This window comes from Cottoperca gobio, chromosome 10 (genome assembly GCF_900634415.1).
Source record: "Cottoperca gobio chromosome 10, fCotGob3.1, whole genome shotgun sequence".
Lineage (NCBI taxonomy): Eukaryota > Metazoa > Chordata > Actinopteri > Perciformes > Bovichtidae > Cottoperca > Cottoperca gobio.
In genome coordinates this window covers 3,795,166-3,817,107 of record NC_041364.1, presented here as the reverse complement: position 1 = coordinate 3,817,107, position 21,942 = coordinate 3,795,166, and the positions used below count along the sequence as shown (strand labels likewise).

Here is a 21,942-nt window from a genome sequence, read left to right as displayed (position 1 = left end):
GAAACACTATTGATCTTAAAGCCCATAAAGACAAACACAGATGTTGACAGGGGGAGATCACATCTTCTCGGCTCTTAACAAAGACACAACCCAGTTTAGAAGGACAAAAAGTACAACTTCACTGTGATGTGGAGCGAAACTCAGAGACGGAAAACACATAACAGGCTGTAGCCTTTACAGAATATATGTATAAGAGTGTTTTTAAGTTAATATTTTTTCTAAATATAAATCACCATGTTTATTCCTGAATGTATATTTGTCATGGGGTTTTATGTATATGGAAATTAATTTCTATAGAGTGTGATCTCTTAATTCAATGTGTAGCTGTCTGCTTTTCTTTCACAGAGCTTCGTCTGACATTAAAAAGGTCAGGATGTTGCGTATTTAACTTTTGGAAGCTTACAATACACCAAGTGTGGACAACCTCACGTTTATACTTCTTGTGTCCTACAGCTTTACCCAACTGCTGTTGGATGTGCACACTATCCCCCTCCTGTGTGGTATGCAGGACGACATTGCATGTTATGTTGGCCCACTTTGAACATGAATTAACTATTATGTTGTTACAACACGCCTGTGAAATTATGTACAAGAAAAGTAAGAGCTTCTTGAAGTGCTGCTCTGAAACTGAGACTTGACGATAACAGTGAATATATGTAAATGAAAATATATTAAACAAAGTTTTAAGCTGCTTGACATTAAACAACCATATAAAATAGAGTGCAGCAGCAAGACGATGCCAAAAGGCTTTGTTTCTATGGTTTGATTTCAGCTGTCATTCAATGCGTCTGTCTTATGGTTATGGTTTTGTGAAACTTCAGCTGGTACTGTTCTTTTCCAAAACGAATGAAGGGGATCTGCACCAGCAAACACCATTTGAAGCTGTACAAATGTTGAGGATGGAACTGCTTTGTTTCTGTAAAACTACGCAGCAGCTCCTCTCAGCGCTGTACAGTTTGTTTGTTTGTTTACACATGTAGGTTACGCTGTGGCAAAGTGAAATAGAAAGTAGTAAGAGCGATTTGGAAGCAATAGGGCTGTAAAAGAGTGTGAATCCAAAAGAAACATGTGTTGTGCTTTCTTTAATACATGTTCCGCTCATAGTTGTGGTGTTTGCTGGTCTAGATCCTCTTCAATAATGTTTTGGATTAGAGCGGTCTCGTCCTCGCCACAGAGACGGAGCTGACGGGTCAAACGTGGAGGATCTATTACACTTGTATGGAGAAGCGAGTATCGCTGTACTATCACTTTAACCTAGTTTGCTTAATCTTAAACTGACTAATTGATATAGATTTTTGTCCTTTTACTGTTTTTAAATGTAGGTCACGGATTACAATCCAGATCCTGCACAACACATTCTACTCAGAGATCGACTGATGACCTGATTCTGACAGAAGGTGTTTAAAACTGAAGACAGCAGACGCTTTGGTTGAATATGTAATAATCCTGGATGAACGGGACGAGATGATTTTATACAGATTCCAAAAATTATCTTTAGAATTCTAGAATAACTAGATTAAATAAATTCTAGTAATGAATAGATTCTTGTCGTATGTAATCAAAATGTTTAAGCTTTGAAAACGTTTCACTTTTATGTTCATCAACTTAAAAGAATCAAGGCAATCAGTTGCCTTAATGTTTTAGAGTTCTGCGAACCTTGGGGGTTACAGTGCACTTTTCTTGTGCATTATTTGCTTGTGCAAAATAAACAAGATGGAAAATATAGATGTAAACACATGTAAACATTGGAGGCTTGTAATACAACATCAGACTTGTAGTTAAAACCTTCTCAGCATCTTTGAAGGTAATAACGTTAGTCAACATCATCTGAGACGGTCATACTCCACATCTTCACAACTGAATGCATCAATGTTAAATATATTTTTGTTTGTTTACATGGAAAATTCTGCAGCTCAACTTTAGGTCAAAGAACGTCGGCATCATATTGAGGGCAGAAATACCTTTGATGTGGATTCTGAGCTTTTCCACTTAAATAAGATTATTTCATAATGCTCTGAAAAGTCTCAATCCTAAATAAAACACTCAAGGCACAACTACAGTCACCAGTCTTCTCAGTATTCATCGTTATCTGCGGTCTCATGCTTCTGCAACTAGTGAACCGGAACAAATTATTCAGTTTGTGCAGCATTATTGCTATAACACGCTTAAAAATGCAAAAATTACAGGTGTTCGGTAGGGCAAGAGGATAATTATTACCCGCTTCCTCTCTCTCCTCCCACAACCATTATACACATCAAGATGGCTGTAAAACACTAACAAATGGCCTTGGCGAGTGCATTACCTCTGGCTGATCAGCCTCAAGTCTGTTTCCAAAGCAGCTGTTGGGAGAGATCCTGAGGGACGGCCAGCATTAGTATGCAAGAGAGCCTAAGAGGAGCTTTAATTGGATAAATTTTTATCACAGTTACCTTGTGGAAAACAACTAATGAAACATTTCTCTATCTTAGTGCAATAACTAAATCATAGAGCACTTAAGCTTTAGCATAAGAGCGCCTGTGATTTCATTGTTCCTTCATATTTCACAAACATAAGGCTGCACTGCATCGGGGTTTCATATTGAGTGACACCTGCTCCTTCACCATTCTGAGAAACATCAGCCACCTGTTGGCGTGTTTGTGTGCATTTAGACGGCCGTATATTTAGCATATGCACCCATTAAGAGTTACAGTACAGTAAGCTTCCTTCCTATACGGTCTATGTGTTGTACTAGTTTTACATCACAGCACACTGAACATAGCTGCGACGGTTGCAAATGGTGGATGCCAACACCTTCGTCTGGATGACAGCAGATGTTAAATGTTGAGAAAAGAGGATGAATGGAGCAATCTGTTTACACTGAACTGCTAAACAATCATGACAGCCAGAAAAGCACACATTCAACCTCTCTCAGTCAGAGGGCACTAAAATATATTCTGAGCGAAGGTTTCTTCTTACTGTGAATTTAAACCAGACCCGTCAGTGGTGCGTGAGCACAACTGAAGCGTTCATTCATTGAATCCACAAAGACCTCTGTAATGGCGTCACAGTCCTCAGAACAAGCTGCCTCAGCAGCAGGACAAACTGTCTTTAAAAGTAACATCCAAAATGTCATGGACAAAAATAGTCATCAAGTAAACTATCAGAAGTATATATTCACTTTGGCTTTGTGTCCCGATAGGAAACATTATTGATGTGGTTGATAAATTCACAACATAAAACGTGGAATTGGTTGTGAGTGTGATTTTACTGCCTACTGCAAAATAAATAAAAATAGACTTTAAAAACTGCAGGAGGTTGTGATGTTCTTCTCCTGGGAGTGGGTGTGGATTGTTAGAAAGGCTTCTGGTGTGGATTGTCCTTTATTTGGATGTATTCTTCTGTCAAATCCATTCTTAATTCTGGCAGTTATAATATCATTTATTGAGTCTATATTTCAGATGTGACGCTTACAAATTGCAGCTCCTAAAAAAGTTGATATACTATCTTACTTACTACAAAGATGTCCCCTACCGCACAATGTGTTTAAAGTGGCTGGATATGCAAACATCTAGTTTGCCTGATGCTTTGTGCTGTCAATTATTTATATCTGCTGCTAAGATATGCCTTAAAATGTTCAATATCATATTTAAATCAATCCGAACCATAACTACCAGTTAGAATCCATTATTATTATTATTATTTTTACCATCCTTTTATGTTGTGTTGAATTCATCCATTTTACCCAACACAAACAAGAAGCTTAGAGCCCGATCAGGCTCAGCTGTCTTAAATAATGGAAATGGAATAATTTGTTATATTCCAAACACAAACAGCTCTGTCTGCATGTGTACGTTCAGTAAACATATAATTGTTAAAAATAAACAAAGCCTTCACTTTGTCATCAAGTTCAAGAGGGAAGAACAATCCTCCCTTGAGAATTGTTGAGAAAATGTGCGCTTGTACTTCAGTTGAGGATTACTTGGAATTAAAAAGGAAAAGTAATTCAACTTATTTAAATCTCTCTAATACATTCTGGAGATAGAAAAGTCACATGCTGGAAAATGAACCATGAATTATGAAACCATTCCAACACCACTTCTCACGGCCTGTGAATGGAGTGCTCAGCAGGGGTTTTGACAAGTAAAAGCTTGAGTATTCATTAATTATCGCAGTGCCATGGATGTTGAATAACAGCAAACAGCCTTAATGGATGGAGCCTTTCCTTGAGGAGGCCCGGCTGCTGCAACATTTCAATCTTAGCAAACTTTCTGCAAATATAAGAATTGCAACAGACTTGGAAACACACAAGATTAGAGCAGTCTTTCAAAATGCAGAAAAGGTGAGAAGAAAATCACAACTGTTCCCCCAAATAACACCCATATTGACAAGTCAAGGTGGAAATCCCATATGCTTATAGGCTTACCTTCACGAGTTCCCTGTACCCATGATGGCAACCTTCCCATAACTTTGAACATATACCACGAGGTTTAGCTTAATTTTACTGAGGTTTAGGTTCTTGACCTTAGAAACAGCAGTTGAAAATAAACCCCCGCCACATCTTAGCCGTACCTCAGTTGTCCCAAACAGATGTCAAAAAGCATTGCGTTAACATTTTGCCAGTATGTTCAATATGAATGTTAGTAAATAATAAAGCTGTAAGGGTTTGTGTACCAATAGTATAACAGTGTTGCCAGGGTTGCAAGGCTATCTCAGTCCCCAACAAGAGGATATTGTCTGACTTTGATCATTTGTTTTTGGTTTTTTTTCCAGCTGTACTGAACTCACAGCGAACCGTGACTCCTTAACGTCGGTACCAAACCGTGCCTTGTGTGTAGTTGTTTCACCCCTAGCAGATGTGTTGCGTATGGACAGATGGACATGGAGGTTTATTCTGGATCCAAACATACACTATACTAGTGTTGTCCTTAAAAAACACCGTCAGTCCTCACCTTCAACTGACCACATCAACATTACAATATGATGGATCACATTACAGTCCATCCGAGTTTCCCACTAGTCCCTCTGGAATCTAACGGGCACTCCGAGGCTTCTAGCCTCAGCAGAAATCAAAGAGCTGTATCTCCTAGCTGTGTGTTCTGTCAGAGGGTGTCAGGGTTCAGATCAATATCTTGGCACCCAAGAAACAACAAGCAAGGGTGATATATGTCCCACGGTGGAGCACACAAAGTATTACCACTCTACTTGATAGGACAGTTAAGGTCAGTACTGTGAATCAGCTGAATAACGTACTGAATAAATAAACTTTACATAGCTGACAGACGAGCTAGAATGAGGGCAAGTACTGTAGTCATAAAAGTGTAGTACATCAAGTAGGACAGCGAATGTTACTGTGACAGAGTTTAAATGAATCTGCTCTGGATGAGACATTTTCATGTGTTGCACTGAAAGTCTGCTGTGCACGGACCGGAGGAGAGGTTTTGTTGGGGATGAGATTCAAGCCAACAAACTAGCCCGAGGAAGCATTCAGACAGAGGATCCTCTCCTAACTCTTGCACATTCATTTTCATTGTTGTCTGAGGAGCAGCATGTCCAGAGGCTTAGAAAATGCATTAAGTAGGTGTACCTAAACTAATAACATTTAAACTGCGAGATGCATAGGCAGAGCACCCTGTGATTGTCCAGCCAACTTCAAAGGGCTTAAAGAGGACATTGGCACAAGGTAGCGGTCACAGTCTGGCTCTTGTTGAGCAGCTTTTAAAACCCTCTGTCTGGATGCTAACCAAGCCTAAGCTCACTTATAGTCTCTGTGCATTGCTTACACTGCCTGGATATGGTATCAGAAATCACATATTCTCACTGGCAACTCAAACATCCAGAGTATATATTCCAGGTTCCCTTTTTACAGTCGGTCAAGATATTACTTGTGGCAAACTGTGAGCATGACCTTTTCATAAATTTATTTTGCAGTGATCACAGATGTTGACTGGTCTGCTGCAGATGGCGGACCTCCCTCCAAGTGGTTTCAACTATCTAGTTTTGGCATAGTGCACAGCTCCACAGCAAACCGGAGAAAGGAACACATGTAAACGCGTGCAAAATGGGTTTTTTGAATGCATCTGTATAATTAGCAGACTATATAAAAGGTAACCGCTTTATGTAGTGTACTAAATGACAAATTATTGATTACAAAACTTGCTTTTGTGAAGTATGTTCAAGGTCACTGCTGTGCATATTATACTGTAGTATTGTAGGCTTCCTCATATACTTTCCACATACCGCATATATTTGATGTGAATGTCAATATGTATCGTGACACTGTACGACCAAACGTTAATGACACTTTATGATAGATGACACCTTATCTGTTTACCCATGATGCACCAGGCCATCAATCACCAAATTATTCAACGATGACAAGGGGCTGACTATCAGTAGCGTGGCAGACATCATTCATATCTGTAACATCATCTAATTAAAAGACATCACTTCTGCCAGACAGATGCCTTACTGCTAGCTGAAGCAAATTGATTCTCAACCCCCTGCTAGTCTATGCAAAGGAGGAATGAATAATGCATGGACATTAAAGTCTTATCTTCTGTCCTGACAAACAACGTTGCCACGCTTTGAATATTCCACAAAGGTGTGCAAAGGGTCCTTATTAGCAGAGTAGCCAGACAGGTGCAGTTTTCATGGAGAGTCATTCTGCATTTACTGTTCGTTTCCAAGCTGCACCCTAATTCTGGACACACTGGATCAACTGATTGACTTTATGACGATGCTCATTTTACGACAGCGCTTAGGGTATTTGCATAGATCTTTATAGCTGCCACTCACAGATTATGCCGGCAATGATCTGAAAAACTATAACTTTGCAATGCATTTTTACTCCAGGCACTGTGACCGTGGTCTAAGAGGAAAAATCAATCGACGGATTTCTGTCTCAACCTACATGTCATTGAAATGCATGTTTAAGGCTATGACTCAAGTCATCATTGAAGCTGTGAAAGGATGTGAAAAGCTGTGCCACTCACAAAAGAACGAAAAAAGATGCAGCTCTAACTGTGTGTTACGTTATATAGCTGCTTTATAGCTACGTGTGGAAGAACAGTAATAAAATAGATTGGCCACGCTCAGTAAATCTGATTGAATAGTCTTTTTTTAGCTGATCCAATAACACAATAATTAACATAATAATAAACATAATTTAAAAAAAAATGATGCTTCCCCAATTAGCATTTATTTCTTAATGTGAATCTTATAGATGTTAGATAATTATGAGCATCAGAGCAAGGTACATAATGTGATCTAGTGATGAGATGAGAATATAGATGCTGAACCCCAGTATGGTTTGTAGAGTCCTTCAAATAAGACTTTTATTTTTTTGTTGACATTTTCGTTCTTTATTTGACGGAGGACCTTGTAGAAATGGGGAAGAGAGAGAGGAGGGGGGGGGGGGTATGACATGCAATAAAGGGCCAGGATCAAGGTGTTGTGGTTAGATGGAATGTGCTGTAACCACTCAGCGACCAAGGTGCTCCGACTCCGACCTCTAACCAATTAATTAAATGCTTCCCCGTATGGTGAAAGGGATGTGAGTACTGCTGAATCCACTAAGAATCAACACCTACATCTACCCACCTTTTTAGGCTTCACCTCCTTTGCATCATTAAAGCGTTATCTCCCTTGGTTGACGTATGGAGTTGAATTGAAAAGTTCAACGTAGTTGTTAGTCTCAAGACTTTAGAGGTTTGTGACCTTTTTATCAGCCTCTTTCTCAGCTGTCTCCCAGGCACACTGAGGGCCCATCTCTGAAGCACCTAACACACACTAGAGTGGAGCAGGTCCAATGACGAATAAAGTGAAGACTCCAGCTGAGAACTACAATGACCTCCAAGTATGTAAAACGCTCAAACACAATCAGTATTGGGGGAACAGAGGTGAAATGGCTTTGAGCGCTCCAGTAGTTTGCATGAAATTCTTCAGTCAAGCTGTGTTGTTGGCAAAGACACAAAAACTAATACTGAGCACATTACTGATTGAGTAAATCCACTACTTTTATAATAGTACCTTATGGAAATGGAAAGTAGAAGTAAAAGAGAGGAGTATGACAAGTTGAAAGAAAGTCCGCCACAGAGGGGGAGATTTACTCAAATTAAATATCCCATTTCCTGGTGAGTAGTTAAGCTGGAAGCTTGCTAAAAAGATCTGAAATCTGAAGAGGAAGTAGTTGGGAGTTAGAGGAACTCAACTCTTCAAGGAAATGCAGCTCTCTACAGATTGGCTGGGGTTACTTTATTTTCATGATTTGCCAGAAGGGGTTTGCTCCCACACATTCATACATGATGTGGAGAATACCAGACAAGATGAGACTCCTTCACGTTGCTCTCGTGACTTCCTCTGCTCTAAGGAATGCTTTAATACAAAGGGCTGATGATATGAAGGTTGATTATGAATTCTCTTCCCCTGCTAAATGTGTCAAGCCAGCCAAATGTCAGAGGATATTCTGTCAGAGGATATTGAGCTGACTGAAAATGTCAGACAGAAAGGAACCGTGAACGAGAGAATGAGGACGAAACAAAAGGAGGAAACTGGTGCACATATGTTGGTCTCAGACGTGGCAGAGTACCCATCATATTATAAAGATGGGGGTTTTGGTTTGAACTCCTGTTTCGCATTACACATGGCACCAACTCCATGTTGAACGCCTTTATCCATCTACACAAGAGAACCAAACATTTGAAGACTGGAGTTCAAACTTAGTAATCCGTTGGCGAGGAATCAAACACTATTCCAAGTTTATCAACATCGTAACATTATAACGGCCCATGTTCCCAAGGATTAAAACAGTAAAACACAATCGAACCTTAATTAAATAACTTTTATTTTTATTTTATGGAGGTTAAGGTTTGTACATTTTAAAGATAGGTGTCTTGGACTGTATGTTATTAAAAGCAAAGCAAAAGGAAGAGAAGCACGAGTACGAAAAGAAAGGTTTAAAATGTACATATATGGATATGTCCTTAGCTTTAACAGTTGTTTCTATGGTTTCAAGTTACCCTTTCTGTTTTATTTTTGTAATCGTGCTTCTTGCAATGCTGTCCAATTAAAAAATGATGCAGACATCTTTGTCACAATGTATATAGACTAAGATGATGGGAGCAATGAACTTCAACACATGTAATAAACATGGGAGGTATTAATAGTAATACTTCTTATCCATGTTTTATTGGATGATGTCAATGTTAAATGCAAAGATATGCTGCCGAAACCTTAATTCTTCCGGAACAGTGTTAAGTTTTTTCTTTCTAATGGCCTTTAATAAAACCTTTTACTAACAAAACTTTAGACTCACCCAATGCTGTGTAAAACTCCTCTTTTGTCAGGTGCTCGTCGTCATTGACATCGTTGTACTTCAGCAGATCGAACAGTGTGCACTCGGAGATGTCCTTGGAAAGACCTTCTTGCTTGATCACCTTGAATGAGAATGCATTGATGTTCTGTTAAAGACGGTGGACAGCGCTTTAAGGTGTGATGGAAAAACACAGTAATGCCGCCCAGATGAAGTTGTTTTTTTTATTTTCCTTTGAGGAAATGTAGATTTGTGTATCTGGTAATCAGTAAAATGTTCACTGACAGCGTATTTTATTTGTTTTCCGCCCAAATATCTGATTGCAATATAATATCTGCTAGTAACAACAGCATTTACAGCAACAAGGTAAAACATTACCCTCTAAAATGTATAAACAAAAGCATAAAATAGCATTAAATGGAAATAAACAAATAACATTTAAATAGCAATATCTCTTGTACTTTAGAAGGGTACTTGACTAAATGTTCTTTCTTAATTACTAAATCTATTGTCTACTTTGGAGAGTCTGGATATAAATACATTCCCGATCTAAGTGTGCTGAATGACAAAGTTGATGAAACGCACACACAGTATTTGCTGTCAGCTAAACTGAAGTTTTGTCACAATAGGTGGTGAAAAGGCCTCAAACACTGTGCAGATTTTATCATCACCCTGCTAAAGCATGGTCCCACTTATCCCCCTACGCATGGCCCTGGTAGTGAAACATCCATCATACTAGATCAGCTGTCAAAATGCTGATCACAATGGACGGCTTTATACATCATGCCTCGTCCCTCGGATCACTGCACTTCCCTTCGCAGATGACTTGCCCAAAATTTGGGGGTCACCTGTAATGGCATATCCTTAGTGTATCCTAGAAACACAACAAGGAACAAATAACTGTGGTGTTCACAATTAAACAGCTGCTTGTTTCTTTCGTATATATAATTATTTGATCTCATCTCACATTTTAATCTTTCTGACTTGCAGGTATTTTAGAATTTAGATTTGATCTGAAACAAACCTAAATTGAGTTAGTGATAAGTGGTCACTTATAATTCTCTCCAAATTCTTCAGGAAAAAAGGTGTTGAAACTCTTAAATATTCTTTACTCTCTTGCTTGCTTGCTTTGACTTGGAGTAACGTAGGTGGCCTTTGAGAGATGTGTAAGTGGTGTTGGAGCCGCATGCTTTGATGCTTAAACTCCATTTCCTGACATGACATTACTCCCCACACACAAACTTTTGATTAATCTGGTTACTTCAGATATTTGCATTCACCTTTTCTGAAGCAAGTGACTATTCAACCACAATAAAAGAGGACCAAGGGCATGTGTGCCGGCTTTCAGAGGCACTGTGAGCTAAATGAGCTGATACACATCATTGATGGCATAATCAGCTGTAAAGTTTATTTAGAATGCAGCTCAATGGAGCATTGGCTGGTTAGTCAGACAGGAAACATTCCTACCCAAGTTTGTATTGCTTCATAACATTTTAGACTCAATTACACAATTACACAGGACCTTTGTGGCAGCATGACATTATGTACCATAGCAACACGTGGACATATGCATTTGAAAACACAGTAATGGTCAATGTCACATCTGCATGCTGCCGTCCCTTACTTGATCAGGCAGTGTTAAGTGTTACTAAGTTTAGTTGAATTATTCCGTTCAACCTTCCAGACCAGCTTTCTGATATCATAGCCACCGCTTTGTCTCTTGTCCTTTCTCACTCCATGTTGGACTTGACCATCGTAGTTAACGCACCTTTTCCCTACCAATTCAAAAGATGTTTTAAAGTTATGTTTAACTTCTTTCATTTTCCTGCAGAAAAATGTAGATACTGTATTAAACCTGTATCAAACCTCTGCATGAGTTTGCCAAATTGCTACGCATTGGTAAGAGGATGTTGAAGGGTGTTGCCGTTCAGACCTTGTGTGCGTATTTTCAAATATTTGCACAGTCATTATTCCTATTCTGGTCTAGACAAGCTTAATGTGCTCTGGTCCGATTCGAGTGTTCTCAAACCTATTTTATAATTAAAACAAAAAGTTTTACCAAAAGAACAGACTAACTATACTTTTGTGGAGGGACAAAAGGAGCAATCTAAATTGTATGTAAGATAATTCAAACAAGTTAGTTGCAAAGTTGTTTTTTTTTGTTGTTTTTTATAAATACCTTTAAAATAGGAAAATAAGAAATGTGTGTTTTACTAGTTACACTTTATCCTCCATGTTGTTAGACATAATAGTTAGGGCAGACAGGCTAGAGCAGGGTCCACGGTGGGCAAGCTACCGTCTTCTCATACCTGTTTGGCTAAAAATGTACAATTTTAGGCGTTCCTTATTTGGGCAATGCAAGAAAAAAAGAAGAAGTTTGGATTTGCCATTTTGAAAGGGCACCCAAGACTAAAAGGGCAGGGACGATTGCTCCCTGTGCCCCCTTCATGTGCACACTTAGCAAGTCAAGTAAACCAGGGTGAGAATTTCAAATGTGTTCAGAAAACACTCCAATTATAAAGGCGGCTTTAGGGCACGAGGGTAGCAGCCATGGTTTGGTACTTTCCACGGGTGATAAGAGTGTGATTTGAGGGCTTGTCCACAACAACATTTCATTTGCATAAATCTCGTCTTCTTTCGCATTCATATTTTGTTGATAAATCAAAACTCTGCAATCTTATGCAGATTGCTCTGCCAATGGAATCCAAGTGAATCTGAACCTTTATATATCGTGTATGATTTGTAAAACTCACACTCTTTGGGGAGAAAAGAAAACTGTATATCCTCAACTATTAATTACTTACAACTTAAAAACTAATTAAATACCCAATCCATAATTAGATTTTAGGCGCCGTTCTGTTGAGGCACCATCAGCTTACAACTTCCTTTGTTTGTTAAGAGATGTATCAGATTGATGAAGCTATTTTGCTCTGGTATTTATCATGCAATCATTTATTATGCAGTTCTGTTGATGTGAGGTGAAAGCATGCTGAAGCTCAAGTTTTCTCAACATTTAGATGTGTGCAAATAAAAAGGTTTCTTGTCACTGTAGCAGAGCAAGCCTTGGGTTGCAGAATGACAGAGTGCCAGCAAACCTGTATTATCCATTATCTTGATTTTAAAGCCAAAGAACATGAAAGGACAAAGTCAGAAATCAAGTGTTCTCAAAGTCAGAAAGGACCTTGAATAATAGATTTAGTTGGAAAACCAAAAAGGGCCACCTCCAATTTTGGACTATTCCACAAATGCTTACTTCTCTTCTTTTATCAGAGCCTTTTTGTAGCTTTGAATTGTATCTGATAGTGTATGAAATCTGCCAACATTCCCATATGTGTCTAGGATAAAAAGGGGATGAGGGCTAAAAGCTGCCCTTGAGCAGCCCCTGAAAAGAGCTTCTCCATCTGGATGTTAAGTATTACTGACTAGCTTGTGTCATTCAAACACCTAGGGAGAAGTGGAGTGAAACAGCTTGGCATGGAGGAGAATAAATGGCATCACCAAGAGGTTTGAAAATCCAAAGTAATATCCAATAGCTTTAAAGGGCATATTCAAATTCACATTTAGAGCATATTATTCCATAAAACACAGCACAACATGGCTTGTTGACGATGCATTTCACTCAATAAGAATTGATTTCTCTCATGCTGGCACGGGGCACGAAGTAAATGTAAAAACATGTAAAAATATGTAAATAATATGAAGATATGGCAAAAATATCACTATTATTGAGGTGGTATTTAGATGCTTTGAACTCAAAATACTGAAATATATTCAAATTAATCCAATGAGACCTCCCCCGTTGGGAAAGAAGAGGGTACTGACAAAACTAACCAAGGTGACCTCAGTCCAGATGGGATGTCCTACTGGATCAGCAGGAAACTGACCCAATAACAGCAACTGGTTTCTTGTTTCTGAAAACCACCGCAGGTTGCTTACCCTTTCAATTATTTAAAAATGTTCTATATTAAATCAGCCATCAAGTACTGGGAGACTGTATTTGTTATGCACCGACCATCTTCCTTCCTTGTGGCAGCCACAAAAAGCTCCTTCTACAACCATCCCTCTTGGCAGTGCTGGTCAAAGGCTGCAGCCTCCCATGAGCACAAGGCTCCTTTGACCCACATTGCTTTTCAAAAGATTTACCTTGAGCGGCGCACCAGAGCGACCAGAGGGAAGGGTAAGAGGAGTAAAATGGACACAATTATGGCAGACATCAAAGCGGTTAGTTTATACACCTGAGAAAATGTTTTGTTCATTTGTAGTCTCCATTTGAATGGATATGTAAATATAAATGACTGTGGTTTTAACAGACTTGAGGTGCTGTGGAGAAATCCTTTTTAGGGAAATAAAAACGTGACAGTTAAAAGCTGTCCTGTATCTGAATTTATAAAATCAGTGTTAGTTATTGCATTATGTCAGTAACTGACTGTAAGCAGATCATATTGTGTATTAAAGCTCATCTTGTATATCCTCACCTGTGAGAGCTCGCCGGCATCTATTTGACCATTGTTATCTGTATCAAAGCGTTTGAACATCATATCAACCAGTTGTTTCCTGGCAGCCATGTTGTCCTTGTGGGCCCCATGGATGTTAGACCCCATGTATCGTTTGTCATGCAGATCCAGAATCTTAGTCTTCAGCCGACGGTAGTCACTCAGTCTGCAGTTATCATCTGGTAAAGAAGGATAAAGAGAGAGGCAGAGTGGTTAGGAGAGGGAGAGAATATTTAACAATCACTCGTCTAACAGCTGAGAGGACAGATTGTTTTTGTGTCGTTTGTATTACTAAACATGTTTGAATGATAACACAATGTCTAAAAACAAATATTTCATAAATACCTAAATGACTCGCAGGTGCTGAAAAAGGCTCATAATTAAAAGCACTGAACTTGTGATTCCTAAAATTGGAAGCAATGTTGCAAATGTCAGCCAATTAGTACCTGTGAATACTAGAATCCCCCAGAAGACCTGCATTATTTAACAATAAGCTGCTGTTTATATTCAGCAAAACCGAAGTCTGAGCATGTCTATGATTGTCTGAATCACAATAACAAATGCTACGGATTATTTTCCTGAGGGGAGCACAAACAGTGACAGTCATGCAGCATTCCACTGCCTCAAACTAGAAGAGCAGCAGCACCGTCACCACAAAGAAACTGACGAACAAATCCATCACACTGGTGTCAAGAGCTAACCCTGACAGCAGCAGAAAACATGATGGTCTTGTATTTACAATCCGCCATCAAAGGCTCGAGATCAAATAAGTCAACTACATGAAAGGTTCAACAGAGTAGAGTCGAGGCAAAGAGAAAATAATGACTAGAACTACAGGTTGACGCATGTCACATCAACTTTTTAGATCTAGAAGTGTTTCTCCTCTAATAACAGTTATATTAGCTGATGTCAACACACCCACAAGAAAACTTTGTTGTTCACCGAGATGCTTTTCAAATCCCAGACGAGGAAGTTGACATTACTGCCACTTCGTACGCACCTACTCGGGGAAAATATGGAATAATAGCTGCTGCATGGAGTCTTTTGTGAGACAAATTAACTTTGTTGGGGATGATCAGGGAAGAAGGATTAAGTGAGAGCGGTAATGAGGTAGTACTGGGTGCTCGCTGAGAGCTGATGACTAGTTAAGCAGAATCAGAATGACCCTAGAGACTAATCATGTCATTAGCTGATGTGTAGGATCTCATTTTTGTCTTTAAAAAGATATTTCAGTTATCCTTAAGCGAAACAACTTGAGCAAACAGCGTGTGTTAAATGAGATTTAATCATGACGCTAACCATCACTGGGGTATAAGAGGCTGGGAGAAGTTCTCTTATTAGTCTGTCAGTAAAATCAATGGGCTTCCACAGAGACTATTAAGCCATTTTAATTTTTATCTCAATTCAGTGTGACCTTGTATATTCTAAAAGGTGTAGAAACTTAATTTCACCGGCATTGAAATATTTAGTATTGTGACTGAGGAAAGTGTGAGATGCAACAGTTATGAGTCTTGGTTTAAAGCTTGATAAATGTTGGAAGCATTTGTTCTACCACATATATTCAAAGAATAAGTGAGAACAAAAGATTAAACTGATTAGAGATGAGTTAGTGCGCTTTTTAAGTTCTGCATGAAAAATACACATTTTCCTAGAGGATGACTGATGAAATATTCCCAAATGTGTTCAGTTACAGATGAGTGACAAAGAAAGAAAAACCCTGAATAAATTAGTGGAGAAACATGATGAATGCAAATGCCTCCACACACGATGGGTCGCTGAATGGTTTGATGAGTGTGAAAATGATGTGAATCATCTGCTATGGCCTTTTGCAGTCACCAGCTCTCACTCTAGTTTACAACCTTGGGAAACGTTGTACCGATGTGTTGGACAATGCTCTCTGCTACCAATATCAAAACACCAAATGAGGGAATATGTTTGGGGAGAATGGTGGTAAATATTTCAGCAGAGTAGTAACAGTAAAGACTTTAAGAATATATGCAGCATTAGAGCTGGTCAGGAAGCTTATGACCTTACTAGCACACGTTAAGTTGTTTTTTCTTTTCATTTGTAACACATCTGTACGGGCCTATGTTGTGTTCTTACAAGGTCTCAGTTGTTTCTGTCAAAATGGACTCTCCTCTTGCATTGCTTTGTCTTCAACTTAGAGGACCTAATAATTAAAACCTCACATAGCCAGGTGGAGAGAATTAAACATAAGCAAGGAGCTCAGGAACAACGCCTCAGTTTGTTTTAAGGTAGGTACACATGTCAGTGAGAGACAAACCGAGTTGTTGACAGATGTTAGGGCTGCATGCTCAGTCTGAAGCTTCATGAAGCTAGCGGAGTGTGAACAACAACGGTGGTGACTAGTAAGCTTGTCTTTTCCAAGAGCCACTGGAGATAGATAACCAACAGGAGGATCTCTTGAAATACAAAATTTGCTTTGGCTGGTGAATGTTTGGGAATTGCATTAGCAAGTTTAATTCTTGCCATGTAAACTGCATCAGCTGTTAAGAGCGCAGGACATTCAGGCTGCTGCATATCATGGGACAGGGTCTGTTTTGACAAGTGTCAGTGCCAGAGAAGCTGCCTTGGTCACAAATGGCAGAATGAATAAAAGATAAATGGCTGCTGGCATAACCAGGGGAGATGAAGGTCAGCCACGTCAAAGGAGAAAACACACATACACGCACACACACACACACACACACAGTCTCCCATCCCCCAAGGATCCAAACAGTACACATCTACACAGGGAGTGTCAGCAATAATTAAACAATGGCTTAAATAATTTCTCTCAAATTAGATTAAACCAAAATACCTTTGTGAAAACTTGTCTTTAGGGAACAAGTAACAACTCGGCAGGAAACTATTGTATTTTCCAGTCCAATCGAGATCTACTGATAGCTTGTCAGTCCTGTAAAACCCAGCCTTGGGTTGTGTAGGTGTCTCAGCCACCCAAATTGTTATCGAGCTGTGTGGGACACATTACAAAGCAAACTTCCTGCTTACTCTATATAACACTAATCACTTTAGCAAAAACAACTTCAGTGATTGTATCTAGGATGCATTTTGACAAATTAGGGCAACACCCTTAAATGTCATTTAGGGGTGTTGATTGATTGTCAGTTAGTCGAGAAGCCAAGATTTAAACCTCAAGTTATTAAAATCATCATCTATCACACGTCTCTGGGCACCACATGGGCTAAGGGGTTAACACTCCGGCCAAACAACGCTACGGTAGCCGGATAGGGAACTAATTGTTCTCTCTCCTTACTTAAATGTATTATTGAATATACACATATATAATCAAACAAACAGGAACCTGAAGAACATTACATAAAATGTAGCAGTTTTTTGTTTTGTTTTGTTGACCACAATTGTTTGAGTTAAATTTGCAATGCACGTCAATTCACATTTCACACCTCATTAAAACCTTAAAATCTAACTTGTGCAAATGTTGTTTTTGCATGTTTGTTATTTCAACTGTATATAAGAAAGCAGAAAATGTAATGGCAGCTGTAGCTCTTGCATGTTATGACACCTAAGCTGTCTTCTGATACACTGATGTAGCACACTTGATGGACAAGTGTGATTTTTGCACGAGTTAAAAAATGTTTTCACACACATTCACTTCCTACAAGCTGCTCTAAAAAGGGCCAGAATCCTGCTTCAGGTAGTTACAACCTGAAGAAGAATGGCTTAAATTTCTGGTTTTCCCCATGGTGATAAAGACGTGAGGTGTATTTTCATTCAATCATGGATAGTCTCCCATTTATACGTTTTAAATTACAGTAGCGTAATTATCAAATATGACCCAATCTTTCTTTTTACCACATGAATTTTCCTTTCAGTCATCTGCTCCTTCCGTAATACATAGTAATGGCAACGCAGCCCTATTATGCAACATTCAATTACAAGCTGAGTAAACACCATTCAAGGAGAAGTAACAGAACCTTCGACTGTAAGACTCCCACTGGAACACTTTAGTATAATTCTGCTTTTGTGAACATTATTCAAAAATAAAATTCATGGCATTTTCCAGGGGCCTTAGAAAGCAGCTGATTGGGTGAATTGGGTGGTGTGGAGTCAGGCTGTGAAACGTTTATATTCACTCGCAGAAGCTTGTACCCTCAATGTTTCACCATCTCTTTCACTATTTAAAATAGTATACAAGTGGCTTTAAGTCAAAATGTATAGTGGTATTTCTTACTGCACATGAGCACATGAAGGACACAGATTTGCTGTTTGGCTTTGACTGCTCAATGACCTTGCTTGTGACAAATGCCTCTGGCTACATAGGCTCTATATGGAGCAAGCAGCTTCCACCGTGCAAAGCCATTGCTTCTCATTATTTGCCTTGATATGTTCACATGTGGAGGTCAAGTCCCCACCTGGATAGAAATACCTGTCAGAGTGAGAGGACTCATACGCGCTGTAATGTTTAAGGGCAGAGAAGGCTGCTCTGCTGTGAATAAAGAGCTTTTTTATTATAATAGAAAGCCAACAGTTAATAGCTACAGCCACTGTGGCCAACACTTATTTTTATTGCTATACTTGTTTATTTACTTAAGCTTAGAATGAATTAGTTTGACTTTACTAATTATTTTTAGCCTTTTGCAGGTAGATTAAATTATAAATTGTTGGGTATAGTGTTGAAGGAACTGTTTAATGCTTGTGGTTCGTTAGCAGTTAGCACTGATTCAGCCAACTCCTCGCCCGATTGCCAAACTTTCTGTTGCTGCCGTTACGCAGGTTAGACCCAGTGCTCCATCAGCCCGCTGCGACGACCGTTGCTGGAAAATACGGCGGCCGAATCAGAGCCAGGGAGGCAGTCCTATGTCGGCGTGGAGGAGGAAACAAAAAGACGAGTCGTTTCCTCGTCAAGCCAACATGCAAACTATCAAAATGTAACGTGACACGGACCGTATAGCCCCCAGTGCCACAGTAAATACAGATTTCTAAATCCCACGTGAAGATTATAAGATAGTGATATTTAGACCGGCTCTCAGAGTTTCAGCAGTCTGTTTTAATGAACGGACTTAGGAGTGAAGAAATACAGAGTACATTATATCAAAACTAGAAGAGAGAGATGTATAGCTGTGCAATACAATACACAATATACAGAATACACTATAATACTTACAATAAATATGACAAATCACTACAACTAAATCATAAACAGGTTAACATCCTCTAGTCATACTGATGTCTGTTTAGAGTTCTTAGGGAGTAGTGCTGCATGGAAATGTGTGCAATAATAGACGATAACTGTGGTTCTTCTGCATTTATCTTTTTTGTTGAAACTGTCCATCATGAGTGCGACACTGTTATAGGAGTGCAATGCTGAATCAGTGAAGTACTCTTAAGTGTCACTGCTATAGGCTCAATACATGAGTGCCATGACTGGTGCAAGCAGCAACAATAACCATATGGTATTTTTATACTTATACCAGGAGGGGCACAAACAGGTGGGACTTTAATTGAAGTGACACAGTGCAAAGAGCTGTTGGTCTTACAGGGTGTCTACTCGAGCACAGTGCAGTAGAGTTCCACTTGCATCTAATTGTACAAATAAAATAAATTTTTAAGCCGTCTGTCAGCCAAATAACGGCCTTCGCATTTCACTTGCTTTAAGTTATTAACCTGAAGTTATCCGAAGTGTACTCTGTCCTCAGGCAAAATACTCTCTAAATAGAATCAACTTTCTCTAAATGGCCGATGTAAACAAGGTGTTAGAAGTCTCACTGAGAATAGCTGTGTCAGAACCAGGCCTGTCAACAAGATACAAATTAAATACACGGCAATTCTGAAATATTGTTGCAGATGTAAAAATAACCCGTAGACCCATTTAAATCAGCAGCAAGAATAGGTTTAATGGGATTATAGCAGGAAAGTCAGAACAGTGCATTGATCTATAATTTAGCAGGTGATTCTCAAAAGTATCTGTCGTCCTGCTTTAAAATGCACAAAAGACTTCCCCCGTAGTTAATTAAATCCCTGCAACCATTAAAAAGGGCCAGAATGGGGCCCACAGGTGGACTTTAACATCGCTGTAGTACAACCGTAAGATCCAGGGTCCATTTGCAGAGGGCAGAGACCGAACACCTTTTATAGGAATAATTACAGTATCAGAAGAAGCTATTAAAGTCAATCCAGAAAGTTCTGATATTTAAGTAATTCAAAATTCATGGGCTTTTATCCTGGTTTCGATTTCACCTTGACGGTGTCAATTTAAAGTACTGCTGAGTAGTCCATGAATTACTTCAGCAACGCAGCCAACAGTGCAAAAGGTTTACCTACAAACTAATTTTTTAACCATTGTGTGCCGAATTCCATGTGTAATAAATAATTGTAGAGTTAATATTAGATCACTATTATTACTTTACCGATGCCACATAACTTTAAAAACACTATTTAAAAGAGGAAAAGCAGAACCCGGCATGCAAACTAGAACATAATGGCATTCTGCTGGGTACGAGAGAACCCATCTGTAGGGAAATGCTGGATAGTGATGAACAAGCTACTACTGTAGATGAAGCGTGAAGGCTAACAACAATGTTAGCATTAAAGGATTGTTGTTTTACAACAGATTTTCATATATGCGAGAAACGTAATGGAGAAGACATCAGCGTGTAGGAGAATATTTTGAACATTGGCACGATGAAAACTCCTGCTCTCTAACCACCTGAGAAGAGAACCACTGTGCAGAAGGAATCTACAGTCATTGATGCACACTGTGCCAAGCAGCACAGACAGGCAACTCCTGCATTAACTGTTATATTACTGTAAATTCAGCTGGTACTCGTGAGAATCACAAGTTACTTTGAGAGTCAAGAAACTGCTCAGAACTGTTCTTCAACAAGCAGATCTCTGCCCATGATTAGGGATGAGAATCCTTGGTATCACATTCCTCTGTGACTATTGATTCCTCTAATTGATGCTGTCTGACAGTTGTTTGGGACCAAAGCTATTGCTACATTGTGAACCAAAAAATCTGTGTTGAAATTGGCAGGACGAGAGCTAGTTAACGTCAGCTGTTAGCTGTTAGCAGCTAATGGGCAGCACAGTCCTACTTGGCTAAATAACGGAGTTAACAGCTAAGTCAACAGAGGTTCCATTGAGATTACATTATGATTCATTCAAGCTCTATTTAGTAAAGATTTGTATCGGTACATTATAACTTTACCATGATGTGTTCATGAGTGATCTTGAGAAATAACATTTTTGGCGAGAATCATACACCGTTGTTTGAAGGAGATGTTTTCAAGAGGAATCGATAATGTAATTCCATTCCACTCATAATATTTCACTGTTTTGGTTTATCCTTTTGTTTGACACTAGAGCTGAAAATACAAACTAATCACTCTCAGAATACACATTAAAGTCAGTGAGAAACCTTCTCCATCTCATCCAGTGTTCACTGAGGCCATAACCGTGAGTGAACCTGCCACCCCCCGCCTTCTCCAACTGCTCCTTTAAAAGCAACTGTTTTATTTATACAAAGAAAAGAGTGGCTCAGCGGAATAGCTCGAAGTCCACTCCGCTGACACTGTCCCATTTTTGCTCCCCCCATCATCCCCATCACCTCTTCCAGCTTTTCCATCTACCTCTCTAGGGCCACGGGTACTGCCATGGCTTACAATACATCAAGACAGCACAGCGTGACAACTGGGTTACCCAAATCAGAGGTCACTGATAGCAATCTTTAAGAGCAACTAGAGGTGTCACTGCCGAAACACCTGACTGAATCTGAAATGGATATCTGGGCAGTAGGGCTGCAAACTCCTCATAGCCACTCTGTCCAGGATGATGCGAATGCAAAAACCTCACAGCAGACTTTGGGCACAGATAACAGACTTCTGCTAATATTATATTGAGTTTAGAAAAAAACTTTCAGTCTCTGACTGGCATGCTGAAGAGCAGTGCATCTATATACAACTGGAATGTACAGAAATACAAAACCTTGACCTTAGAAACAGCTGAGAAAGTCTTACTACAAGATCCATTTAGTAGCTGTTCTGTAAAGTCAAGTTGGGAAACTAACCAATCCAATTTCTGTAAACAACATTCTCACCTACTAAGCAAATTATAATTAGTCACATGTCAAAGTGGCTGCTGGAGTTGATCAACTTGAAACAAACAAAACAGCATTTGGCT

The 21,942-nt window shown here is 39.2% G+C and overlaps 1 protein-coding gene across 3 annotated transcripts in view; it reads right to left on the bottom strand.

Moving 5' to 3' along the window:
• Positions 1-21,942, bottom strand: part of fstl5 (follistatin-like 5) — a 132,699-nt gene that overhangs the window by 51,922 nt on the left and 58,835 nt on the right. For all 3 annotated transcript variants that reach the window (XM_029441467.1, XM_029441468.1, XM_029441469.1), the window contains exons 5-6: positions 13,765-13,961; positions 9,293-9,413 (exon numbers count right to left, since the gene is read on the bottom strand). In XM_029441467.1, the coding sequence (XP_029297327.1) occupies positions 9,293-9,413; positions 13,765-13,961 (318 nt within the window). The remainder of the gene's footprint in view (positions 1-9,292; positions 9,414-13,764; positions 13,962-21,942) is intronic.